The 22,786-nt window shown below is 48.5% G+C and overlaps 2 protein-coding genes across 5 annotated transcripts in view; both read left to right on the forward strand.

Moving 5' to 3' along the window:
- DHDDS (dehydrodolichyl diphosphate synthase subunit) overlaps positions 1-17,238 on the forward strand; it is a 32,526-nt gene extending 15,288 nt beyond the window's left edge. For 2 of the 4 annotated variants that reach the window (XM_013047296.2, XM_013047301.2), the window contains exons 7-9: positions 5,139-5,253; positions 7,449-7,556; positions 14,968-17,238. In XM_013047296.2, the coding sequence (XP_012902750.1) occupies positions 5,139-5,253; positions 7,449-7,556; positions 14,968-15,207 (463 nt within the window). In that variant the 3' untranslated portion in view covers positions 15,208-17,238. Of the gene's footprint in view, positions 1-5,138; positions 5,254-7,448; positions 7,557-7,876; positions 9,215-14,967 lie in introns of those variants that run through there. The other 2 variants (XM_013047304.2, XM_045064006.1) reach the window with 2 other exon arrangements.
- A 1,143-nt stretch (positions 17,239-18,381) lies between these two features.
- On the forward strand, positions 18,382-22,282 carry HMGN2 (high mobility group nucleosomal binding domain 2). The gene is made up of 6 exons (XM_004741100.3): positions 18,382-18,590; positions 19,568-19,612; positions 19,782-19,811; positions 20,166-20,216; positions 20,858-20,953; positions 21,414-22,282. Exons 1-6 carry the CDS (start codon positions 18,576-18,578, stop codon positions 21,447-21,449), a joined length of 273 nt encoding a protein of 90 aa, XP_004741157.1. The 5' UTR covers positions 18,382-18,575; the 3' UTR covers positions 21,450-22,282.
- Positions 22,283-22,786: the final 504 nt, after the last annotated feature.

Raw genomic sequence — 22,786 nt, forward strand, 5'->3', positions numbered from 1 at the left:
AAAATAAATAAAAGACTTTAAAAAAAAAAAAAGAAAAAGGAAGATGAAAATTTAGGTCTTCCAGGATCAGCAACACTCCTGGTAACACTTTGATTTTTAGGATGTCTTTGTAGGTCTTACTGTTTGCTTAGATATGTGTGTGTGAGTTTAATCAACTGAGTGGATTTTTCCCATCAAGTTGGTGACAATGTCTGTTACCTGTATTTACGTTCTAGGTTGTTTGCAAGTACATTGTCAAAAACTTTTTTAGCCTGTAAGCTCCTCACATTCAGAAAACCAATATGTATTTGTTTCTGAGATCTATTTCCAGTGATCCATTCACTCATTTATTCAAACTTGTATCAGGTCTTTCTCTGTCCCAAGAAGTTGCCATGCTAGAAGGGCAAGAACACAGAGTTGAAGGTTTCATGGGGTTTGCCCTCAGGCAGCTCCGAGTCTGGTTCATGTACACACATAAGTCACCCGTGCCGCTGGGTCACGCTAATGGATGCGTAGGGCACAAGCTGATGTGATGAAAGCAGTGATGAGTTGTGGTTCAAAGTTCAGCCAGTCATCTTTTTATTTTATTTTATTTTATTTATTTTTAAGATTTTCTTTATTTTTGACACAGAGAGAGAGCAAGCAGAAGCAGGGAGAATGGCAGGCAGGGGAGAAGCAGTCTCCCTGCTGAGCAAGGAGCCTGATGTGGGGCTCCATCCCAGGATACTGGGATCATGACCTGAGCCAAAGGCAGCCACTTAATCGACTGAGCCACCCAAGCGCCCCCAGAGTTGTCTTTTTAAAACACAAATCCAGTAATGACATAAATATTTATAACAAAAGAAATCACACTGTGAACACATTACAACCTGTGTTATGCTTTTGTTCACTTGATGTTGTAATATGAGCACTTTTCTATGCCTCATATTTTTCATCTTTTGTCTCACCATTTCTAATGGCTGCAGAATGTGTCTTGCTTTAATTGACTTAATCATTCAAGTTGTTGGTTATGTAGGTTGTTTCTAATTTGTCCTTACTACAAATAATGCTACAAGGAAGTTTATAAACTTAACTCTTATCAGGATTTTGCTTTGTTACCTCAGAATCTGGGTGTGTCCATTTCATCTTATTCTTGCCAAACAGAATTGTAAACTACTCTGGTTTTGTAGGTGAAAGCTGGTATTTCACTTTTTTTTTTTTTTTTTTTTTTAAAGATTTTATTTATTTATTTGACAGAGAGAAATCACAAGTGGGCAGAGAGGCAGGCAGAGAGAGAGGAAGGGAAGCAGGCTCTCCGCTGAGCAGAGAGCCCGATGCGGGACTCGATCCCAGGACCCTGAGATCATGACCTGAGCCGAAGGCAGCGGCTTAACCCACTGAGCCACCCAGGCACCCGGTATTTCACTTTTTTTAACAGAAATTACTTCTGGGCACCTGACTATCTGAGTCGGTAGAGTATGAAACTCTTGATCTTGGGGTTATGGTTTCAGCCCCAGATTGGGTGAGAGATTACTTTAAAAAAAAAAAAAAAAGAAGAAGAACATTATTTCTTTAAAGTCTTCATGTAGACAGCTAATGCCAAGTAATGACGAATTTTTGTTGGCCATAGCACAGGTGTTCTATTTTCATTTTGTTGATTTTATCTCCTCCTGCCCCCTTAGAGTTACCTCATTTTCAGTTAAGAATTCTGCCCACTGCTTGAAGTAGATGGAGCAAACCTTTTGCAGACACATTTGAAACTCAGAGAGATTAAGTGGGGATCTGAAGTCACACAGTAAAGTGGTGGGATTGGAAATAACATTTCTTCTTTATTTACATAATACTTTATAGTTACTTCCTGAGGTACACTCAGATCTGTTATTTCACTTGTTTTTGTTTTTTTAGGGTTGGGGGCAGAGGGAGAGAGAGATCTCCACGCCAGCAGGGAGCCCAACACAGGGCCAAGTTCACAACCCTGAGATTATGACCTGAGCTGAAATCAAGAGTTGGATACTTTTTTTTTTTTTAAAGATTTTATTTATTTGCCAGAGATAGAGAGAGTACACACAAGTAGGCAGAAAGGCAGGCAGAGACAGCGAGAGAGGCAGGCAGAGACAGTGAGAGAAGCAGGCTCCCTGCTGAGCAAAGAGCCCGATGCGGGACTTGATTCCAGGACCCTGGGATCATGACCTGAGCCGAAGGCAGCGGCTTAACCAACTGAGCCACCCAGGCGTACCAGATAATTTTTTTTTTAAGGTTTTATTTATTTGACACAGAGAAAGAGCGTACAAGTAAACAGAGTAGCAGGCAGAAAGAGAGGGAGAAGCGGGCTTTCCACTGAGCAGGGGACCCAATGTGGGACTCAATCCTAGGATCCTAGGATCATGACCCGAACCGAAGGCAGTTGCTTAACCAACTGAGCCATCCAGGTGCCCCAAGAGTTGGATACTTAATCAACTGAGCCATCCAGGTGCCCCTGTTACTTGATTTGATTTGACCCTCACAGCAACCTATAAATAGATAGGACAAATGTTCCCATTTCAAAGAAAAGAGAACTGAGAAATTAGATTTATTATACAGGGCCTCAGATTTCTTAGAGAATTAAGACCATGCAGCTAAGACGAGACTATCAGATTTTTAGGGAAATTCTTCTTGCAGTTCATAAGTGAAAACTCCCTCTGTGATTTGCAGAAAGAGGTCCCAAAGGAACACAGATGGTAAATGTAGTCTCATTTTAAATACTCAGCCCAGGGCTGCCTGGGTGGCTCAGTCAGTTGAGTGTCCAACTCTTGATTTCAGCTAATATCGTGATCTTAGGGTTGTGAGATCGAGCCCCAAGCTGGGTTCTGTGCTCAGCAGGGAGTCTGCTTGAGATTCTCTCCCTCTCCCTGTGCCCCTCCCCCAGCTTGTGCTCCCTCTCTCTTCTCTCTCTTTCAAATAAATAAATAAATCTTACCGGGTGGGGAGATGGGGGTTGGGAAAAAGACAGCCCAGATCCCTGCTTTTTTAACTGTGCTCCTTAAAGAATGTTCCCACGAAGAAATTTTATCTTCTAGATCCTCCCGAGATGCAAGTCTTACCACTTACAGATTCCAAATTCTGCCTCTTGGTGCTTGGTAGGACAGGTAATCAGTGTTCTTAGAACCAGCGGACTAGCCTTGCAGATAGCTTCTTTTCACGGACAGGCGTGTTTTACTTCCGATAAATGGGAGCAGTCCCCATTCTTCTTCCATTCCGTCTCCTTTCTAAATGTCTGTCTATTTGAGAAAGTAGCTCTTAACAGGGGCTGATCATTTTGCTGTTTTTTAAAATCTTAAGGAACATGGATTTTTTTGCAGTGTTTCAAGATCCTCATGACTTAGAAGTTTTTAAAAGTGCTGTTCAGCGGCACCTGGATGGCTCAGTCATTCAAGCAGCTGGCTCTTGATTTCAGCTCAGGTCATGATCTTGGGGTCCTGGGATGGAGCCCTAGGTCAAGCTCTGCGCTCACCAGGGAGTCTGCTTGAGATTCTCTCTCCCCCTTTCCTGCTACCCCGCCCTGCACACACACATACACCTCACGCCCTCTCTCTCTCAAATAATAAATCTTTTTAAAAAATGTTCTAAAATAAAAAATTATTTTATTTATTTATTCATGAGAAACAGAAAGAGAGAGAGGCAGAGGGAGAAGCAGGCTTCCTGCAGAGCAGGGAGCCTGATGCAGGACTCGATCCCGGGGTACCGGGATCATGACCCGAGTTGAAGGCAGACGCTTATTCAACCGAGCCACCCAGGTGCTCCTAAAAAATGTTCTTTATAGTACATTCAAACAGTAACAGAAGTACGTAAAGTAAAAAAGAGATAGTCTTTCCTTCCAAAAGTAATCACCATTGAGAGTATGGTGTTTATGTCTTTCTAAACTTTGTTCTTTCTTTATTTTTCATTTTTATTTTTAAAATTTGTATTTATTTACTTCTTTTTGGAAGAGGGAGAGAGAGCATGCACATGAGGGGAAGGGCAGAGGGAGAAGCGGACACCCCCCCCCCCCCACTGAGCAGCGAGCCCGATGTAGGGCTCGATCCCAGGACCCTGGGATCATTACATGAACCAAAGGCAAATGTTTAACCAACTGAGCCACCCAGATGCCCTTGTACTCTATTTCTTCTTTTCCCTTTTTTTTTTTTTTTTTTTAGAGGGAGTTGTTGGGCAGAGGAAGAAGGCAAGTGAGAATCTTAAGCAGGCTTAACCATGCCCATTGTGGAGCCCAAAATGGGACTTGATCTCATGACCCTGAGATCATGACCTGAGCCAAAATCAAGAGTTGGACGCTTAACTGACTGAGCCACCCAGGCGCCTCTGCACTGTATATTTTCTGAAGCTTGTTTTTTCATTTAATGTTAGCTCTGATCTTTCCCAGTCAGTGCATTTAAATTTATCTTTATTGAAATAGTTGCATTAGTGTTGTATCAAATTGCAGGGTCAGATGTGTACATCTTATTTTACTTATTTTAAGATTTGATTTAGGGGTGCCTGGGTGGCTCAGTATGTTAAAGCCTCTGCCAGGGTCCTGGGATTGAGCCCCACGTCGGGCTCTCTGCTCAGTGGGGAGTCTGCTTCTGCCTCTCTCTCTGCCTACTTGTGATCTCTGTCTGTCAAATAAATAAATAAAATCTTTAAAAAAAAAAAGATTTTATTTATTTGAGAGAGAGAGTGTGTGTATGTATGCAGATGAGCAGGGGAGGGACAGAGGGAGAGGGAGTGGGGGAAGCATATTCCTTGCTGAGCTCAGAGTCCAATTCGGAGCTCCCATCGGAGGACCCTGAGATCATGGCCTGAGCTGAAGTTAGACTCTTCACTGACTGAGCCTCCCATGTGCCCTGGATGTATGCACTGTAGAAAATAAGGTGTTTTAAGTGAAGGACACATTCTAGTGGGTGCGTCTGGTTTTAGGCCTGCAGTGAAATGACTTTGGGCAAGTTATTTATCTTCTCTGAGCCCGTTTCCTTATGTATAAAATGAGGATTGAAATACTTCCTGTAGTTGTGAGGACTAAAATCATACATTCATTTAAATGTTTAGGACCTCTGCCTATATTGGCTCGTGGTGTTTTAAGAATTGGGAAGCCTGACGTAGGAGTTCACCATGAGAATAAGCCGAAAAGAGATGTGTGCTTACCCTTGTCTCTTCCCCACTCACCTTAGTGATGTCTCTGAGTCTCTGCTCGATAAGTGCCTCTATACCAACCACTCTCCGCACCCTGACATCTTGATACGGACTTCTGGGGAAGTGAGGCTCAGCGACTTCTTGCTGTGGCAGGTAAGCAGTTTGCAACCATGGTGGTTGTGTTTGTGTCAGCCTGAAAACTGCGATCGCACCCGCAGGATGGATGTGGCAGGGCTCCTCCCCACTCGCAGCCACGCTGGCACCGGAGAACAGGGGTGGGGGTTGGGGGGGGCAGGAATCTGGAGAAATGTATCTAGGCTGTGCCTGGTCACATTGCTGTCCTTCCTCTTCTGTCCCTGGCTCTGCCAGCCTGGGTAGTTCTTGCTCTCGGAAGGGCCTAGAGGAAAATCAAGGCTATCCAGCTGTGGTGAAAACTTCACTTGTGCCCCTGTTCAAAGCACTGGCCTTCTATCTTGGGTTCCTGAGCCTAAGCTGCTGCCCTGGTAATCTGCCAGCTACTACTCCAGCCCCTGTGGGCTAGAACCTGGCCTTGCAGTCACAGGTCTGTTTCCTTTGGAGAAAGCAGCTGTGTCTATGCAAGCACAGTCCACAGGGATAGATACTATATGTAGACTCTTAGGGGCCTGCTGTTGCCTTTTAGCTCAGTTAACCCTGTGGTCCCCTGAAAGCTCGTAGCCAGATGAGTTTGCTTTTGCTTGAAAATCTCCCATCATCTGTTAACTTGGCCCCTAAGAAACACATGACCATTCAAGGAGAGGTTGGAGAGACTCCGCTTTGTAGCAAGTTCCAGAAATTTTGATGGACCATAGTCTTAAAAGATTTAGCTACTGAAGATACTTTTGGTCTTTGGCTATATTGAAAGAAATAATGTGCAGGTTATGGTTTGGTGGTCAGCTCTGTGGGTCAGATCATGTCCGAAAAGTTTACTTCCGCGCACTGAGTTTTATTTTCTTTTTTAAAGATTGTATTTATTTATTTGACAGACATAGATCTCAAGTAGGCAGAGAGGCAGGCAGAGAGAGAGGAGGAAGCAGGCTCCCCGCTGAGCCAAAAGCCAGATGCAGGGCTTGATCCCAGGACCCCAGGACTATTACCTGCGCCGAAGGCAGAGGCTTTAACCCACTGAGCCACCCAGGTGCCCCTGGGCACTGAGTTTTAAAAGACTGCATTGGCAAACTGGAGGACTTAGCAGAAGTGGCCAACCCGGATAGCAAGGAATCTGGAACTCATGCCTTGTAAGGAATGAGTGAAGGATAATGGTCTGAAAAAGGGAGGCACGGAGACAGTTCATTCTCTGAGAAAGAAATACTGAGTTCCTCCTTTGTGTGTTGGGCATATGGCAATGACCAAGTCAGAGATAATCCCTGCTGCCTTCAAAATGTATCATTTGTAGGCAAAGGCAAACTGAACAAGTCATGACAACCTTGGGGACAAATAACAGGCAGCTCTAATCTTGCCTTCAAATATTTGAAAGAATGTCATTTTGAAGAAGAAACAGACTTGTTCCAGAGCAAAGGCCTGAGACTTTGGTAGAAGTTCCGGGGAAGGTGTCATTGGTTTAGCAGAACAAGCTATCGGATAACTAAAGTCAGCCCTCTTGAGGCACTGAATTCCTCCTCACTATTGAAGGTATCAAGCGATGGCTGTCGAGAATGTTCCAGAAGGAACTCTTACATTAGTGATTATTATTAGGGTTCACCTAGCTCTGTAGTGTGACTGCTTTGTGTACATTATCATGTTTAATTTTTATCATACCTTAAAAACCAGGTGCTCCTGTCAGCCAGTTTTATAGTTGAGGAGACCAAGTCCCAGAGAGGTTAAGTAACTTGCCTCAGGTCACATGGATGATAAATGGTGGAGCCAGGATCCAAGGCAGGTAGTCTGGCCCCAGAGCCCAAGCTCTTCACCACTGTGCCCTGCTCTGCTCCTTAAAAATAACAGCCCCGGCTACCATTTGTTCATTGCTGACTTTTATCAGACAACATGTCTCCCAGATGACATCTAAGGGCCAAGAGCCAATAACATAATCCAGATGTTATTTCATAGTCCTAAAATTGGCTCTTAGAAAAATCCTGGTGGGAATGTTGATCTAGTCTTGCTGTAGTTCTGCCTCGCTGCACACAGGTGCCTCAGATGACCCCACCCTATGAGCAAGGCACTTTGGGGCTGGCAACAGCGGTAGCTGCAGCTCAGGGCGCCCGCCTGGGCCCTCTCAGCTCTGGGCCGCTGGGTCAAGCTCAGCCTGTTCCTTTGGAAGCCTGAACCAGGAGTATGTTCTAGCAACATGCTACTAAACTATCCTGTCTTCTTTCCCTCTGCTTTCCCAGACTTCCCACTCCTGCTTGGTGTTCCAACCCGTTCTGTGGCCAGAATACGCATTCTGGAACCTCTGTGAGGCCATCCTGCAGTACCAGATGAACCACAGCATGCTCCAGGTAAGAAAGAGTTCAGGGCTGGTCTGACCGGATGTGATGGAAGAAGAGGTTAGCATCGACTGACCGCCTACTACTTACACGAGGCACTTGCTAATAAGCATGTTAATGAATATAGTAGCTACTCCTTGTTTACTATATATCAGGTGCTGTGAACATTTTATAGGTACTAGCTCATTTAATGCTCCCAAGATCCCAATGGCCTAGGTATCATCCGCCCCACTTGTTTAAGTGAATACAGCAAAATTCTTTTGTTAAGGATGTATAACCAATAAGAGATAGAACTGGGATTCAAGTTACATGTCTATAATCTCTTTGCACAGAAACACAGGAGACTTCTCAGAGAGACTGGCTATTCCCTCACGGTATTAATCTAGTAAAAGATCGTAAAAGTGAAAGTATGCAAAATTCAAGCCTCTTCCAGAAGGGATTAAGAACAAAGTAGCACTGTCTTTCTATTATATAAAATATGTCCTGCCAACATTTGAAGTTCTTTCAGTTTTGATCACCACATCTGGAAACAGGTTTTAATAGGAGGCAGAGTCACCTGCATCTGATTAGAAAATTCTTGATAATAAGGGTAGTGTGCGTGGTCGTTAGTACGTTAGATGTATTCCGGTATGTTTCTGTATTTAACCCTTCCAGCAATCCCCCAGGTTTGGTATCTGCGTTTTCCAAATCTGGAAACAGAGGGGCAGAATCACTGTCTCAACGCCACAGGCTTTTAAACCCAAAGCTGCTGCTGCGGTTTCTTGAGTCTAGAAAGACAATGACCAGAAGGAAATAATGATTTAACTCAGGCCTTCTTAATCCTCTTGGAGAATCTGATGGAAACCATAGACCATCTCCCTAGAAAAATTGCACAGATCATTCTAACACGTGGCATTTTGCATAGAATTGTACTCATCACCGAAAAGATGTCAGGGGTTTACATAACCCCTGGAATCTGTCCGTGAATCCCAAGTCCAGAACTCCTGGAAAAAGTCCGTCAAATCATGAAGCTTTGGTCCTGTGCTTCATCATTAGAATATGAAGAATTGAAAGAGGGAGTTTTGTTCAAGTGAAAGGAAAAACGGCAGAGTCTCAACTATCCACCATCAGTGAGGAATTAATATCATATTTTTCCACATGACCAAAGCTCCTTTAAGAACCTGAGTTTTTTTTCTATCCCTTTTTGCTGGAAAACTTAACAAAAATGTGTCTTGTACATAATCATCGACACCTGCTATATACCAGGCACTTGCTAATAATGATGATGGTAACTGCCATCTTAAAGCTCTTCACTGGACAGTGATGCCTGTGGAGGGTGGGACTGTTTGCCCTAAGCTAGATGGCCCCCAAATAGCTTTGGGATTTCGTGTATATTTCCGTACAGCCTCCGTGGCATTTTCTACCACCATCAGTGGCTAATTTCGACAGCATCCCTCCTCCTCTTCCTATTTACTGTTTAAAATCGGCTATAGGCTAGGAAACCAGTCAGTTGGGCTTGCTAGAAAGAGGTCTGTAAAGTGAGAATAAACTGGCTCTGAAGCCCAGAGAATGTTGGTGTGTGAGCTTTGGTGCATGGATACTCTTATCTCGGATTTGGCTGCTCGGAAGCCCTTTATAGTCATTTCAGGTTTCTTTCTTTCTTTCTTTCTTTTTAAAGATTTTGTTTATTTATTTGACAGAGATCTCAAGTAGGCAGAGAGGCAGGCAGAGAGAGAGAGGGAAGCAGGCTCCCTGCTGAGCAGAAAGCCCGATGCGGGGCTCGATCCCAGGACCCTGGGATCATGACCTGAGCCGAATGCAGAGGCTTGAACCCACTGAGCCACCCAGGCGCCCCTCATTTCAGGTTTCTCAGGCGCTTTCCTACCTGGCTGTCAGAGGACTTACTTTGATTCGTTGCACAAACAATACCAACTATGAGTCAAGGATTATATTAAGCACAAGATTCCTACCTTCGTGGAGCTTATCGTCTTCCTTGAGATAGTTAATAAACAAGTATATAAGAAAATTTCAGATTGTAATAAGGCAGTGAAGGAAACAGAGTGATATGCTATAAAGTAATGAAGGAACTAAGAGGTACTAAACAGAGCAGTCAAGGAAGGCCTTTCCGTGGAAGTGGTTTTTAAGCCATGACACAAAAGATGAGAAGCAGCCAGATGTGTGAAAATCTGGCGATAAAGAATTATTCCCTACAAGAGGAGCAGTAGTGCAAGGACACTGAGGTTGTCAAGTCTGGATCTTGGAAGAACGTGCAAAGAGGCCTTCGTGTACAAAGAAGGGAGTGAGATGAAGCTGGGTGTGAGTTAGGCCTTTGATTATATAGGACCTTATGAGCCATGGTGACATAGCTGAAGAATTTTGATCAGAGGAATGACAGGATCTGATTTATTGTGCAACAATCATTCAGGATTTTTGCGCGGGGGGCAGCAGTCAGGGGGACCAAACTCCTACAGTGGTCCAGGTGAAAGGATGTGCCGCAAGGTTGGGGGGTGGCTGTAGCGAGGGGGAAGGCTGAGTGGACCGAGATGGGGAAAAATAAAATTTAAAACAGAAACAAATGAAAGTTAATAATACAACCCCTAGAGTAAAGAGTTAGTTCAGGTTATCTGAACATAGTTCTCGGACTATATATCTTTAGTGAGATGGACTAGAATACAAACTGAAAGGAAACTTAACCATTACTCAAGAGGTTCCCATTACGGGTAATGCTGATGATGTAATTTTGAAACTCATGGATCTCGGAGGATAAAACAAAGTGAGTACAAATATTAATGTTACTAGGAATCCAGACATGTAGGTTTTGGCCTAGATGGTTGGGAGGATGGTTCTGCTATTTCCTGGGGTGAGGGGGGAACGTGTTTGAGGACAAGTGTTAAAAGTCCCATCCTGTACCTGGGAACCCTAACTGCAGACATTTACTGAGTTCTTACCACATGTCAGACATCCTTTACATGGATTCTTTATAGTGCTAGAAGGTCAATACCATTGCCACCATTTTTAAAGTGAGGAAACCAAAGTTAAAACAGAGATGTTGACTGTCCTGAACGCTTTTTCAGGGAGCCCCTTGGGGATCCTGGCCAGGCTCTATCTACCCAGGAGTCCTCAAAGCTCTGTTTCTAGAAATCTCAGCACCTTAGCAGAAGCATTAAAGTAGATTCCAGACTAACAACATCCTCACCAGTCTGGCCTCAGACCAGAAAGCTGGTCTTTCCAGGGTCTTCCTTTTATGTACCCTGTTTCATGACCAAACTAGACTCTTTATGGTTCCTTGTTTGGGATCCTGCCTTTCAGTTTCCAACCTCCACATCTGTGTTCCCATCCCATTTCCCAACTTCCCATTGTTAAAATCTGAGCTGCTGTATCTCTAAGTCCCACACAGTGTGTCTCTGTTCCTACAGGAAGCCAGGGCAAAGGCCAGGGAGGTGACTTCTAGAGTAGCTCATTGGGCTGATCGTCCCTGGTGCAGGCTAAGTGAAGCAGGGACTCAGCCACAAGTTGTTTGGGGCTAGACCTTGGTATCTGAAGGGGCCCTGGCAGTCTTCAGGTGATCACCCATCAGCTGTGGAAAATGGGGGCTGGTTAAAGGAGGAAGTATTGACTCAGATGCAGTAGGACAAAGGGAACATCAGCAGGGGAGGGATGGGTGGCAGTGCAGAGCCACTGAGCCTCGGTTACAAGCTGCAGGGATGGAGGTCCATGAGGGGTCACGGACAGATGTGAACAGTAAGTGTTTGGTCCATCTCATCTGTAAGAGTGGTGTCATAGAAGATACGTGTTCCCACCACACTCCCTTTGATGCACTTGTTAGAGATTAAACATGGGCCTGGATCAGTCGACTGTTTTATTTCTACTTTATTCTTCAGGTAGTTGCTGTCTTCTCCTTAGGAAAAGTTAAAAGCTTGAACTGTTGTCTCAGACATCCCTCACTTTGCATCATGGCGCCGCCTGCTAATCCTGCCATTCTGTGACTGGCAGTGACTTTACCCGGCACAGTATCATTTTTCTCATCCGTAAAATGAGAGGAGTGGCGTCAGTAAGAATGCCTGCTTGGGGCGTCTGGGTGGCTCCATGGGTCCAGGGTCCAGCTCTTGATTTTGGCCCAGGTCTTGACCTCAGGGTCGTGAGTTCAAGCCCTGCACTGGGATCTGCGCTGGGCATGGAGCCCACTTTAAAACAAAAAAGAAGGCCTGCCTCAGGTTTGTGCTAGGGTGCAGTAAGCTGATATAGCAAAAGTGCCGAGAGCCCTGCTGGAACAGAGTTTGTCTAAAGAGAATGGTGACCAGTATCGTTTCCCATCTGTGTCTCTGAGCCCTTCATCAGAGTTCTCCTGGCTCCAGAAAAGCCGTAGGCTCGGAGCACCCTTCTCGTCCTGTCCCGGTATAGTTCCTTAGGCAAGGAGACCCTGGGTACTTCAGTACGTGGTGTTTCTGGCAGGGGTAGCTGTCTAGGCAGCCCTCCAGAATGCATCCCCTGTCCCTGGCACACTGGCTGTCGCAAATGGGGGCTTCTGGGAGGACTTGTCCCTGGCTCATGAATGTTTTGTGACCAAGTGCCCACAGCCTCTCTGCAGGCCCAGACAGTGTAGCCGAGGACTGGAGGATTTATGTTCTGGAGGGGCTGTTACATCTTGCTCCCTAATTCTGCTGAGGAGAGAACAAGAGCAGAGAGCCTTAATGCTCAGGAGAGGTCTGGATGAATAGGTCAGAGCCCCATTTCTCCAAGCAAGCTCCGTGGAGCCCTTGCACCAGGATGGCATAAGGTCTGTACAAAAAGTCTCTAAGGAAATTATTAATACCCCCACACCTGATTGGGTGTTCCACAGGGACAGTAGACAGTATGGTCAGGGAGAGAGAGATTGACTGCTAGGACTTCCTTGAGCCTGGATTGTCTGAGGCGGAGTGCCTGAGAAGATTTCGAACACGTCTGATACGTGGCAGTAGATCCAGACTATGTGGAGGCCGGACAGACGGCATTTATATGCACTGATGCCCCACACCGCCCCTACCCAGTGCAGCTTTTCCAGAGATACATTGCCCATCAATCTCTCAAGAAGCTGCCTTAGTGGAGAAACCAGTGGAACTTCTGCCTGCTGTGACCTAGACCATGTCCCTCCCCACCCCAGCCTCAATGTCTTTGTACAATGGGGAGCTGGGCAGAGGGTCTCAAGGAGCTCCCCTGGCTCTGTCATCCTAACAGTAAATCTGATTCCTGGCAGTTAGGGGCCGCGCTCTTCCTTGACTGCAGCCTTCCTGTCCGGCACTCGGTCTGGGGGTGCCATCAGAAGAAGCCTGAGTCTCACACAGTGACTAAGCAGCTCCATGTTTCCTACCTCTGTGGCTTGGTGCTCCCCTCCTTTCTGTCCTACCAGAACATACCTACTTAGCTCTGGCCACAAGCAGCGGTGAGGGAAGAGCAGCTGACTGTGACTAGCCAGCTGCCATGTCGGCTCCCAGTTTCTCATTTTTCCTTTAAGCCACCCATTGTGCAGAGGACTCACTTTGGCCTGGTCAAGCTCTTCAGTCAGTTCTGTGTGTCTTTGCCATTATTCCCACTCCCTGGTACTCTCCTCCTCCCATATACCCCACCTTTATCCAAATCCGCCCCATTGGTTAAAGACCAGCTCATATTCTGCCTGTCCACGAGGCGTCACTGTTCCTTGACCTTCATCAGCAACAATGTCTCTCTTCTCTAAGCTATTTGACCTTTTCTCTTGCCTCTCTGCCTTGTATTATGGGACTTTGTGTTTAGATCCATGTCCTAATTGGCCCACAAGCACATGGATTGCTGAGACGATATCCTGTACATCATAGTAAGGTCCTGTACGCAAAACCCAGGGTTCCTCCCAACCAAGGCCAGGAAGAATCCCTTCCAGCAAGATGGAGGGCCTTCACAGCAACTTCTCAAACCCTTCTGGTCTTTGTAACTCCATGTGTAAGCTCATCACCCTAGCAGAAGAGTGCCCTTGAATGCCTGGGTTTGTACAGGAGCCTAGGGAGGGATTTCCCAGATTTTCCATTTGTCATCTTTCCTTGCAGTAAACCTTTATTGCTGAAATCCTACAAATCACTTCCCTACTCTGACCTTCTATGTCCGTCTCCAACAGATAAAAAGTAGCTCCACTGAGAGGGTCAAGTGCTTGTGCATATGTAAGATAGTCTTTAAAGGGGGAGGACAGAGCAATCCAGGTTTACAGGCTGAGCAGGACACAAACAGGTACACATGCTACTATAAGGTAGCATGTGGTAAGGGTCATCAGGGCATAGAACGCCAAGTTAGTGGCAGAGTGTGGTTTCTTACACGTGGGATGGGTTTGGAGGAGGAGCTCTGGTGCCAAGGCTCCATGGCCAGTCAGGGTGGCATCACGTCAGGGAGGCACAGCAAGGCCTTGGTCCTGCTCCAGGGGGATTTTCCCCTCTCCAGGAGCTTCCTCCCCGCCTTCTTAAGGTCACCTGGTCAGTTGAGTATTTCACATGTACCGGGTGCCCAAGTGCCAGAGAGGAAAAGCCACACGGTCTCTGCCTCCTGGGAGTTGATGGTTTGTCTGAAGAAACACAGGCGAATGAGAAGTGTTGCCAGCAAGCACGATCCCTTCCCTGGTGTCAGAGCCGGTTCCAGGAGCCCTGGGCACTTGGGCAAGCCTTCCTGTGCTTTATTTTCTAACAGAAAAGTGGACTGTGGACACTAACACCTGTTCTACTCAGTAGAATGCAGTAAGTGGCTTAAGGGAGCCGAAGCTCTTTCTCACAATGTTGCTATGAGGATCCTTTGCTGGAAGAGTCAGGTCGGTCTCCCTACAGGAGGCAAGTCTGGAGCCAAACTTTAAAAAACAGTTGAGGGGGTTGGGACAATGGTACCTGTAGAGTGACCCTGGAAGCCAAAGGAGATGACCTAGTGACTGTGCCCCAGGCAGGAATAGAACATTTCCTGCGGCAGAGAATAGACAGTAACTTGTGAAATTGCTGTTTCCGTGTGAGAGCCTGCTAATGTGCGGGAGAGGGTTTTGCATATATTATCTCTAATCCTTAAAACCACTCTTCAAGGTAGACACAACCCCCACTTTACAGATGAAGAAATGAGGTTAGGAGAGGATTTGCCCAAAGCCACAAAGCTAGCTGGTAGGGGAACCAGAAGTCAGACCCAAATTTGCCTGGTTCTCTTCCAAGTGTAGGCCTGAGAAGAATTTCATGAAAGACAGAGGCTCCCACCTCAAACAAACCACGATGGACCCCGAGCTGCCAGGGCTGGGGCCCTTGCCTCCTGGGTACCACCCATGCACACTTCCTGATCTGGTACAGATCTGATACAGATTCACCGTTGTCCTGCTTATTAGCTTGGCCCACTGGGTGCCCCACCTCCCTGCCGCCTCCATCCCAGTTGCCCTCACACCTAAAAATGATCTCCCCACCCAATCCCCACTTTTCTCTAGCAGAAGGCCCGAGACATGTATGCAGAGGAGCGGAAGAGGCAGCAGCTGGAGAGGGACCAGGCTGCAGTGACAGAGCAGCTGCTGCGCGAGGGGCTCCTGGCCAGTGGGGACGCCCAGCTCCGACGGACACACTTGCACAAACTCGCAGCCAGACGGGAAGAGCGGGTCCAGGGCTTCCTGCAGGCCCTGGAACTCAAGCGGGCTGACTGGCTGGCACGTCTGGGCACTGCATCAGCCTGAGTGAGGCTGGCCTCCTGCCACTTTGACCTGCCCTCTGCCTCCAGGGCCCCACTCCCCTTTCTTTTCTTGGTGAAAGGCCCCTCCCTCCTAATGATGAATTGTGTTTCCTTTGCTTGGCAAGGGAGCCCCAGAGGACCGGTCTGCTGGCCACAGGTACACCTTTTGCTGGCCCAGTGGCCCCTGGAGAGGGTTGAGGTGAGAGTCTCCACAAGTACACTAAAGCCAGCTCCGGTCACCAGTAGGTTTGGAGAGCAGGGAGCTCCAGGTCTTCCCTGCCTGATCCTTCTGCCTCTGCCACTTCTGCCACCTCTACGTGTGCTCCAAATGCACTTTATTTTTTCACCAGCACATCCTTTAACACACAGAATTTCAGGGCAGAGGTCTCCCCCAAACCCTAGCCCTTTACCAATCCATCTTAATCTTCTACCCGACTTTCACAAAAGATTTGGCTCCACCTTGGATCCGCTGGTAAATAGCTAATAGGCAGCCAGCGTTATTTGGGCAAGGAAGGGGAGGGAGTGACAGAAAGAAAATGTGCCCATCTGCTGCTCCTCCCCCTGGGCTCTCCACCTGGGATTTGCTATTGAATCTCTACCCCCCTCCCACCGCACAGTGCTGATTGCTCACTGAAAGGCTCAGCGCCCCCAATGGCGCGCGGAAGCCAGGCGGGTGATTACAATCCAATTACCTATTGTCGACTCAGCCCACACAAGCTTTTCTCCTCCTCTTGCGGGGCATGGGGCCAGGCTCCACACCCCTGAGAGACCGCCCCGTCCATGACTACAGGGTAACAGAAGGGCCCATAGGCCCTGGTGAGTCTGATCCACCACAGGCCTCATACCCTGGAACACGTCACAGGACCCAGAGCGTAGAAACAAGCACTTCTCCCAACTGACTGCTGTCCTCACCATCTCAGACTCTGGCCTCTTGCCGCCTGTCTCAGAGGCTTCTCTGTTGTTGACCCGGCCCCAAGTAGGCCCTGAGACGATTTATTCTCAGCATGGCGGAGTCTCACCTTGTCAGGGCCAACGCTGTCCAGCAGGGAGAGGAGGGCCAAGTTGAGGGCTGTGTCCTGTCCCTTAACGTCTCCTGGCCAGGCCTTGCTGCAGAGCTGCTGAGAGGATTAGTGCCTTTGTAGAGCTGTCTGCCTGAGCAGCTCTGCTTCAGGTGCCGGGAGCAGCAAGCACCAGCCTTTCACACCAGCCAAACACCACCGCTCTGTTCAGTCTCCCCGTTTTACTTTCTGCAAACTGTTTCCCCAGCACCTCCCTCTAGGGGAGTGGTGGGGTCTTGCAAGCAGTGCTCCTAGCAGTCTTGAAACACCTAACTTCCCTATATTCCAGTCTCCTCTTCCCCTTCCTGTGCCAGGATACCTGGCACAAGAGACCCTTGGCCATCATCCCTGCTCCCAGAAGCAGACAGAAATGCCAGACACTGCGATTGAGAAGCCAATCAATGCACCCTTTGGCAAGCCCCCTACACACACCTGGCATTCCCCACAACCAATCCCTGGCACACGGCTCCCAGAGAGCAGGTGCTGTACATTTTCCAGCTTTACAATGGGGCTGTTGACAGCCTTAATTAGGGAGGCATGAATTATGCGGCTATAATGTAGAGCCCTACAATTAAGGCGGGAATGAGGGGCTGGAGGCAACAAACGGAATCTGCCCAGTGAGCCTGACTATTGAGTCCTGTCTCCGTTCTTGTCTGACTTTCCCTAATATGACTGGGGTACAGCAGAGATGAATGAAGCTGATGTCTCTGGGTTTAGGTCCTGTATTCTGGGGGTAAGGTACACAGAGTGGGACAGGCAGGGGCTGAGGGACCACTACTGCCGAGGTGCAGAAGCTGCAGATAGAACTTGTGATTGCTTCCTGCCCGCAAGATTTGTACAAACCCGCTCAATCCTTGCCTCAAGAAAGTAGGTGGGACCTATGTAAATGCCCTCTCACCTGTGAGCTAGTCCCCCACTTGAGGATATTTATTGTGTTCTTGTGTTCTCCTGGGTTTCAAATAGAATTTTAAAAATTATTTCTTAGATGTAAAACTTGTCTACAAACTACAATAGAAGAACACCTGGTTTTGCCGCTGCAATTGTCTGCCCTCCCTCAGGTGCGCTTGGCTACCTCCAGGATCCCCAGCTTTGGGGGCCGTGCGAGGTGGGGGAGCCAGTGGAAGAGCCCTTTTGCCATTGCAACACCTGTTCCTTTACTTGTTTCCTAATCCCCGGTTGCTATCGTCCACCCTCCTTGTCCTCCCGCAAGTGAGAGGAAGCCAGCCTGCCAGGGTGGAAAGGAGGGATTTCGCCAGCTGCGATTGCAGCGCCCAGGCTTGGTGGCCGCGTCGGGTGGGGGCAGCTGAGCTTGATGTCTCCAGAGCGGGTGGAGCGTAGGGGGAGGGGAGTGTTAGTAGGCCTAGGCGGCTGCTCTCCATCATTCTGTGGCGGGGTTCCGAGGTCCGGGAATACAGGGACCTAAGGGAGCCACTCGACAGGCTTTGGGGTGGGGGGGCTTCGTTGGCATTTGGGGAGGCGGCTGGGAAACGGGTGCTGAAAGGACAGCTCCTACCTGCCCCACAGCACCCGAAGGGGACCTCTGCGTGTAAAGTCTCCTCCCTCGAGCCCCCACCCCACCTCGAGTGGATCGCCTTCCAGGTGAAGAGCACGAAAGGATTCCTCGGAGTGGCAGCTTGGAAGGATGCACGTCCGGCTGCGCCAAGCTGGCTTCCCCACTCTTTCCCCACTTCAGCGTCAGCCTTGGCCCTGGGAATTGGAGCCTGTGCCTCCAAGCCGCGCGCTTCCTCCCGCCTCCGGCGGAGAAGGGCGGTGCGGCCAGGCCTCGCAAACCCTTCTTCTGGGGCCCCCAGCGGGAACAGGAAGGAAAGCGGCCGAGATGCGCCCTAAGTGTCGCATGGCTTGGAGAAGTGGGTAGCTGGGTTGCATAAGGTGGAAGGAACTTGGTAGTTTGCAAAAGCCAGCGCTTGGCGGGAGCTGTAACGCAGAGCCCGCCGAATCGCACACCCCCTCCTCGTTTACAGCCATCGACGCGCGCCTCCCCCACTGCGCCCCCACCCCCTAGGCGCGCCGCCGTCTCGCGCGCCCTCCCCCCCCGTACCCCCCTCCTCACTCCCTCCAGAGGAGGTGAGTTTAAACCCCGCCCACGTGACCCCAGCTGGGCCAATGAGCGGCGGCGGGAGGTGAAATCCGGTTCTAACCGGTCCGGGGCTCCCAGCGCTATAAAAACTTTATAAACCCCCCGGAGCCCGAGCAGTGTGAAGAAGAAGAGGCGAGAACGACCCCCGGACCGGCCAAAGCCCGCGCGCCGCTGCATCCCTGCGTCCAGCGCTTACGTCCCGCCGCCGTCGCCACCATGCCCAAGAGAAAGGTACGTGGCGCGAGGGCCCCAGGCGCTGGGCCGCCGCCGCTACCGCTGCTGCCGCCGCCGCCGCTTCCCCGGCTTCGGGACGCGAGAATCGGCGCCGGGCTGGAGCAGGCTTGGACGCCTTGCACAGGAGCTCGAGACGGTGTCAGGCTGCCCCGGGCTAACCCTGCGCGGCTCGGCTGCCCGCGGGCGCCAGAGGCCATATTGGAGGAGCGGCGGCCGCGGCGGGAGGAGCCATGTTGGCGGCTGTTTATCCCGCTCCCCTCGGGTTCGCCGTGCCCGCCCCGCGCCCCCTCCCCCATCGCCATGCCCCCTCCCCTCCCCGCGGGCGGGCAATTCAAACCCGAAAGGGCGGGAAGGCGGCGCTCGGGCTTGGCGGGCGGGGGAGCGCGCTGCCGCCAAAAAACCGCCGCCGTGAGGGGGCGGGGCCCGTGTCCCTTGGGGCGGGGCTTCACTGTGTGGCCCCGCCTCCGCCCACGGCCCGGGCGCACGAGACTCGCGCCGGTGCGCGCCGCTGCCGCCTACGAGTTCCCCCGGCTGCGCGCGCCTCCAGTCTCCCGCCCTCGACGGCTGCCATGGTAACGGCGCCCGGGCCCCGCCTCCGGAGGGGTTTGTTTGCACCATCTGCAGCTGTTGCTTCTGCTTGGCGCCGCGGCGCGGGCTGCGCTCCTCCGAGCTCCAGTTTAGCGCGCGCTGCCCGGGGCGGCTCCAGGCCTGCTGGGGCTCGGACACCCGCCTTTCCTGCGCGCTTTGGGCCATCTCGGACATGATGCTTGCACAGTGGAGCAGTAAGATTGCTGAGCATTCAGGACATTTTCATAGGAGCGGGGGATGCTAAAACTGGAAGATTTGTATGTCTTGGAAAAGTTGTGTGCAAGACTTTCCCCTTCAGTTTTTTTCCTTAGGACTGTTACGCGTAGTGAGTCGTAAGCATTGCCTTCGAAGCTACAACTTTCTTAGGTTTTGTTTGTCTTTTGCAGGCTGAGGGGGATGCTAAAGGAGATAAAGCCAAGGTGAAGGACGAGGTGAGTCTTAAACAGCTTTGGGACTCCTTTGCTGGTAATTAATCACACCTCTAGTCCGGAATTTCCCTATGCTCTCTGCGCTTCCTATAGTCTAGACCGAACTGATAACAAAATTTTTTACCTTTTGGTTTTTAATTGTCCTGTTTCTATTTTTTTTTTCTTTTAATAGCCACAGAGAAGATCTGCAAGGTTATCTGCTGTAAGTGTTCTGCTATTAAACTATGTTTATCCCTGAATGAAAAGTATTAAAAATTCCCTTTGTTTCTCGTGGGTTATGGTTAGTGGCAGCTTTTGAGTGAACTACTGTCTTGTGGGCTCTCACCTGATTGATACTCGCTGGTTCTGAAATTCAGGTGGCTTGTGGCCAAAGTGGGACACCTTGGCATATTACTTAAATGGGTTCCTGGAGATTGGAAACTCCTAACGGAAAGCCAGCCCCAGAGGCTTTAGGAAATAAGAGAAACTTATGTGCCAGTAGTACTGTGATTTGGAGGTAGATTGTTTCTTTGGCCCATCATACTAATATTCTATTTTTCTTTTCCTGAAATAAAAGAAACCTGCTCCTCCAAAGCCAGAGCCCAAGCCTAAAAAGGCCCCTGCAAAGGTGAGTGGAACTGAAAGACTAGGATGCTCCTCGGAGTTGCTGCGGCTTCCCACATTGCTGGCAGTTCTGCTGTCCTAACAGTTTCATCCATTGACACAGACTTGATATGAGAAAGTTATTTGAACTGGGCTTTAAAAGTTATATTGGAATTGATCATTTTCGCAGGATGAGGCCTGTCCTTCAGTGTCCTAATTCAGCAGACTGATGACCCTGTTAATGGACATTCTAACTTGTTTTGGTAGCTTGCCTTATTTATCCCTGACATTTTGTAGTACGGGTTTTCTAATCAAGAACTTTATCAAGATAAAAATAACGGGGCAACAGGGTTCTGGGCGGGGGAGTCCCCAGTTTACAAGAGATTGTACATATTAAACCTGAGTATTCAAGGCACTGTCTCTTCTATTTTTTACACTCAAATAAAAACTTGTATACTGAAGACCACAGCAGATGATAATTTGGTCTTGTTTTGATCCATTTTTATCAATGGGGGAGGGTTTATAGTCTGTGGGTGTTATCTTTGATAAACCTGTGTCGTACAGAACTTTGCAGATCATACCCTGCTCAGGCAAAATTTGAGGAAACTGCTCTTTTTTTTTTTTCTTTTCTTTTCTCTTCTTTTTTTTCTCCCTTCTCCTTTTTAGAAGGGAGAGAAGGTACCCAAAGGGAAAAAGGGGAAAGCTGATGCCAGCAAGGATGGGAATAACCCTGCAGAAAACGGAGATGCCAAAACAGACCAGGTACAACAGCTGTCCGACTTTGTGGAGCCGCCTCTGAGTCAGTTACCAATTCCAGAAGCTTCTTTTATCTTTCTCCTGCTCCTGTATCGCCCCAAGTGTGCTTTTCAGCCCAGAGTTTGCTTGTGGTTTTTCCATGAGCTTACATTCTGGAATCCTAAAGTCTCTGCTGTCCAATAATGGGCACTGTTGTGTGAGCTCCGTGTTGTGAGCTCACGCTACACCATAGTGTTTTCAAGCTGAGGATAAACTCCTCTTCTGATGCAAATGTGTTCCCTTGCCCAGTTGTCCAGTGAGGTCCAGAGGGAAGGTTACCAAGTTCTCAAAACAAGGACTGAGTCTGGAAGGATCTAAAATCTGAACTTGGGTGTGGGTGCAGTTGTAGTGCTAGTGATGGGATATGAATGAAAATCATGTCAAATCTGTAGGTGGTGACACTGTATTGATCTTCTTCTTCTTCTAGGCACAGAAAGCTGAAGGTGCTGGAGATGCCAAGTGAAGGGTGTGCATTTTTGATAACTGTGTACTTCTGGTGACTGTACAGTTTGAAATACTATTTTTTATCAAGTTTTATAAAAATGCAGAATTTTGTTTTACTTTTTTTTTTTTTTTTTTTTTTTAAGCTATGTTGTTAGCACACAGAACACTTCATTGTTGTTTTGGGGGAAGGGCATATGTCACTAATAGAATATCTCTGAAGCTAAATTGACACAAGGGGAAAACGCCTTCCCCTCCTAGTTTTGAGAAACTTCCTCTTGGCTCCCAGGAGGAGGGGTTCCTTGACGTTGACACATCTGAGCCGCCTGGGTACAGACCCCTTGGTGGTGTGGAAAAAACTAAAATTCAGTTTTTATGTCCTCTTCTCCCTCTCTGCCTTCAACATAGACTTGACTCCCTTAAACCCAGAGACCTGTTGGAACCTGACCCCCCAAGACATGGTTCCCAGTATGTCAGGCAATCTGGACTTGACAAAGTGTCACCACTGAGATGGCGTCCCTCAAAAGAGTTCCTTTTTTAGCTCGTGGATCTTCAGATGGATAATCCTGCCATTTTCATTTCATTTCCTGAAAGTCAGGGTCGGCTTGTGAAAAGTTGTTAAACAACATGCTAAATGTGAACTGTCCGCCCTCACTCTAAACGTCCCTGCTCCGAGCATCACATGAAGACTGCATTGGGTTTTATAGTGGCTTTCTGATTTTGGTAGTCCATTGAAGAAGGGAGTTTGAAAGTTGTTGTATACTGTTAACGATTGTCTGCCCATGTCCTGCCTGAAATACCATGATTGTTTATGAAAAGTATCTTTAATAAAGCTGGATACAGTTTGGCTTGGAATGCTGCCTCTAATCTTTTCCCAGGAGTGGGGGAGCCTGGTTTCTCCAGGTCTCTTGGCACAGGACGCATTCTGGTGTGAGGTGTAGAGGTTTTCCGGTCCAGCCGTTCTGGTCTCGTCCGGCTGTAGGACACAGTGCTAGGCGCAACTAGGAAAGATCCCTGGAGCGGACTGCTGGTGGAGGCCGGAAGCAGAGGAGCGATTTCTGTACTTGGTTGTGCAGCATTACGTGAAGTGTATTTCTCAAGGCAGAGTTTGGGTAGGTCTAGGTTTTGGCCTGGTAGTGGACAGCAGAAGAGCCTTCCACTTCATTCACATTTAAAATCTCCCTAAAACTAGAAAATTAGGAGGACCAACTATAGTCCTTGTGTCCGGAAAAAGTGCTTCTGTGTCTATACAATCGGCCGTAGACGTCTAAGACCGACGGGCACTCTGTTCTTAAGACAGACACAGAAGTCTTCTGTGAATTGATTACATTCTTGTCCTTGCTCGTGAACTGCTCTAAC

The sequence above is a fragment of the Mustela putorius genome, unplaced genomic scaffold, assembly GCF_011764305.1.
Source record: "Mustela putorius furo isolate JIRA1106 unplaced genomic scaffold, ASM1176430v1.1 tig00003853_pilon_pilon_pilon, whole genome shotgun sequence".
Classification (NCBI taxonomy): Eukaryota; Metazoa; Chordata; class Mammalia; order Carnivora; family Mustelidae; genus Mustela; species Mustela putorius.